The following is a 1,902-nucleotide window of genomic DNA, read 5'->3' as shown; positions in this document are numbered from 1 at the left end:
TAGCTATAAATATAGCACGTAAAAATAGGCCCTTGAAAAACCCCCAAAATCAATCCAGAATCTTTCCACCCGAAACGCCTCCAGCAATGCTTCCGCCTCTTGCGGATTCACCGCTTCCTCTAACATCTCATGCGCCATCTCACCGTATCATCCTCAACGCCAGCCTCCAACAGCAGCCCCTCACAAAATGCCAACCTTGTCAGCGCAACCAAGATGTTTTTGCGTCGCGCCGGGCACAAACACGCAACTTCGCACCGACATTCACCTCGTCGCGGAACATGCGCATGATGCCGTACGCCAGCCGCGTCAAGCCATTGACGAGGGCGACGTGCAGTTCGCGCTCTGGCGGGTTTGAGTAGAGCGCGTCGAGCTCGTCGTGGATGGAGCGGAAGACGCGGGCCAGTGCTGTCGGGTGGCGGGCGAGGAGGCGGCCGGCATGGTTGTTGGAAGCGGAGGGGTGAGGGGAGGAGAAGGCTAGGGTCGTCAGGAAGGACATGGCTTCGATGCGGAGGGTGGAGATTTTCCAAGGGGTGTAGGGCTTTTCGCCTTCGTCGACGTAGAGCTGCTCGCTGAGGAGGTTGGCGACCCGGTCGATTATGTAGTTTTCGTTGGCGGTTTGTTCGGCGGGGGTGGATAGGAGGGGTCCGAAAGAGGTTGGGAGGATGCTGTAGGAGAGGAGGTTTAGGGTTATAATTATGTCGTCGATTGGTTGGTTGGAGTTGAGCATCACAAGAATGAAGTCGTAAAGGATGTTTTTCCAGAATTTGCGCTGGGCATCAGAATCGTATTGGCAGCTGCTGGCTGCTATATAGAGGATGTTGAGGGCTTCTGTGGAGTTCACCTGGTGATGGAGCTCGGACTGGGGGGTCTGCTTGACCTGACCAAGATTTTGGTGCGATACTGGGGAGTTGCGGAATCTGGCAACACCGTTGACGTATCCAGATTTAAGGAGTACTGGGAGGAGGTCCTCGATTAGTTGTGGAACAATATTTGATGGGTCCAGGTTGATGATATATTTGATGATGGCCATAAACATGGCTATAGGATCGTAGAAGGATTCTTTAAGTGCCCGGGACCATAGCGAAACTATGGCTTTTGCATATTCAACCGCGTAATTTTCAGAGGATTTCGCGGTTGTTGCCTCAAGAATAAATGACGAAAACATTCGCCCTGGGTCGGACGGAAAGGAGAGCTTGGTAAAAATCTCCAAGTCTCGTCCCTTACTTGGATAGGTCTTGTGATTCAAGATTCTCCGTATAAATCGCACATTACGGTCCTCTATGTTAGGCTTCCGTGGCCCAGGATCAACGGCCATAAGCTCTGCTGATTCACTAGAGTCACCCAAGTTGGTTTCAAACGACTGGCTCAACTCTAAAGTAGGAGCTTTGACAGGAGAGTCATCGATCGTTTTCCGTTTTCGCCCTCCAGACACTGAAGGGGTTCCTCGTTTTGACCTTCTGCCGACAGATTTTGTAGGAGAGAGCATGATTTCGTCATCATCAAACCCATCCCTGAGGGGGAGGACCTTTGTTTTCTTTGGCGTTAGCGGAGCGTTCTCCTCCAGTTTTGCTCTGGCCTTCCGCAGGTCATTCAGTTTTTGCGTTTCGTCCTTTAAGTCTTGTTTCAAAAAAGCGTTTTCAGTTGTCAGTAATTTGCTGTCCATCGTTGCAGCTTCGATCTCTGCCTGGTACTTCTTAAGTTCATCCGCCATTTGTGCCCGTAGTGTGCTCAACTGTCGGCTATGGGCCTTTTCCAATTTTGCTTGATTTGCACGAATTATTGCAATTTCTCCAGCCTTAGCTTCGGTCATGGATTTTGCAGCAGCCAATTCTTTTGCGATTCTCTCGCGGTCTCGAGTTAACTATTATCAGTCAGAAACTTTCAATACTTTATAAACAGCGA

At 50.4% G+C, this 1,902-nt stretch overlaps 1 protein-coding gene across 1 annotated transcript; it reads right to left on the bottom strand.

Annotated features, from left to right (window-relative positions):
- Window positions 1-199: 199 nt before the first annotated feature.
- On the bottom strand, window positions 200-1,861 carry HCAG_09196 (predicted protein; the record flags this gene model as incomplete). Its single annotated transcript, XM_001535826.1, has 1 exon — window positions 200-1,861. A coding segment is annotated over one exon (1,662 nt), but the record flags the coding sequence as incomplete, so codon positions are not given.
- Between the last annotated feature and the right edge of the window lie 41 nt (window positions 1,862-1,902).

Source organism: Histoplasma capsulatum, genomic scaffold (genome assembly GCF_000149585.1).
Source record: "Histoplasma capsulatum NAm1 scaffold_66 genomic scaffold, whole genome shotgun sequence".
NCBI lineage: Eukaryota > Fungi > Ascomycota > Eurotiomycetes > Onygenales > Ajellomycetaceae > Histoplasma > Histoplasma mississippiense.
The sequence above is the reverse complement of the archived record's forward strand: the minus strand, read 5'-3'. Positions and strand labels throughout refer to the sequence as shown.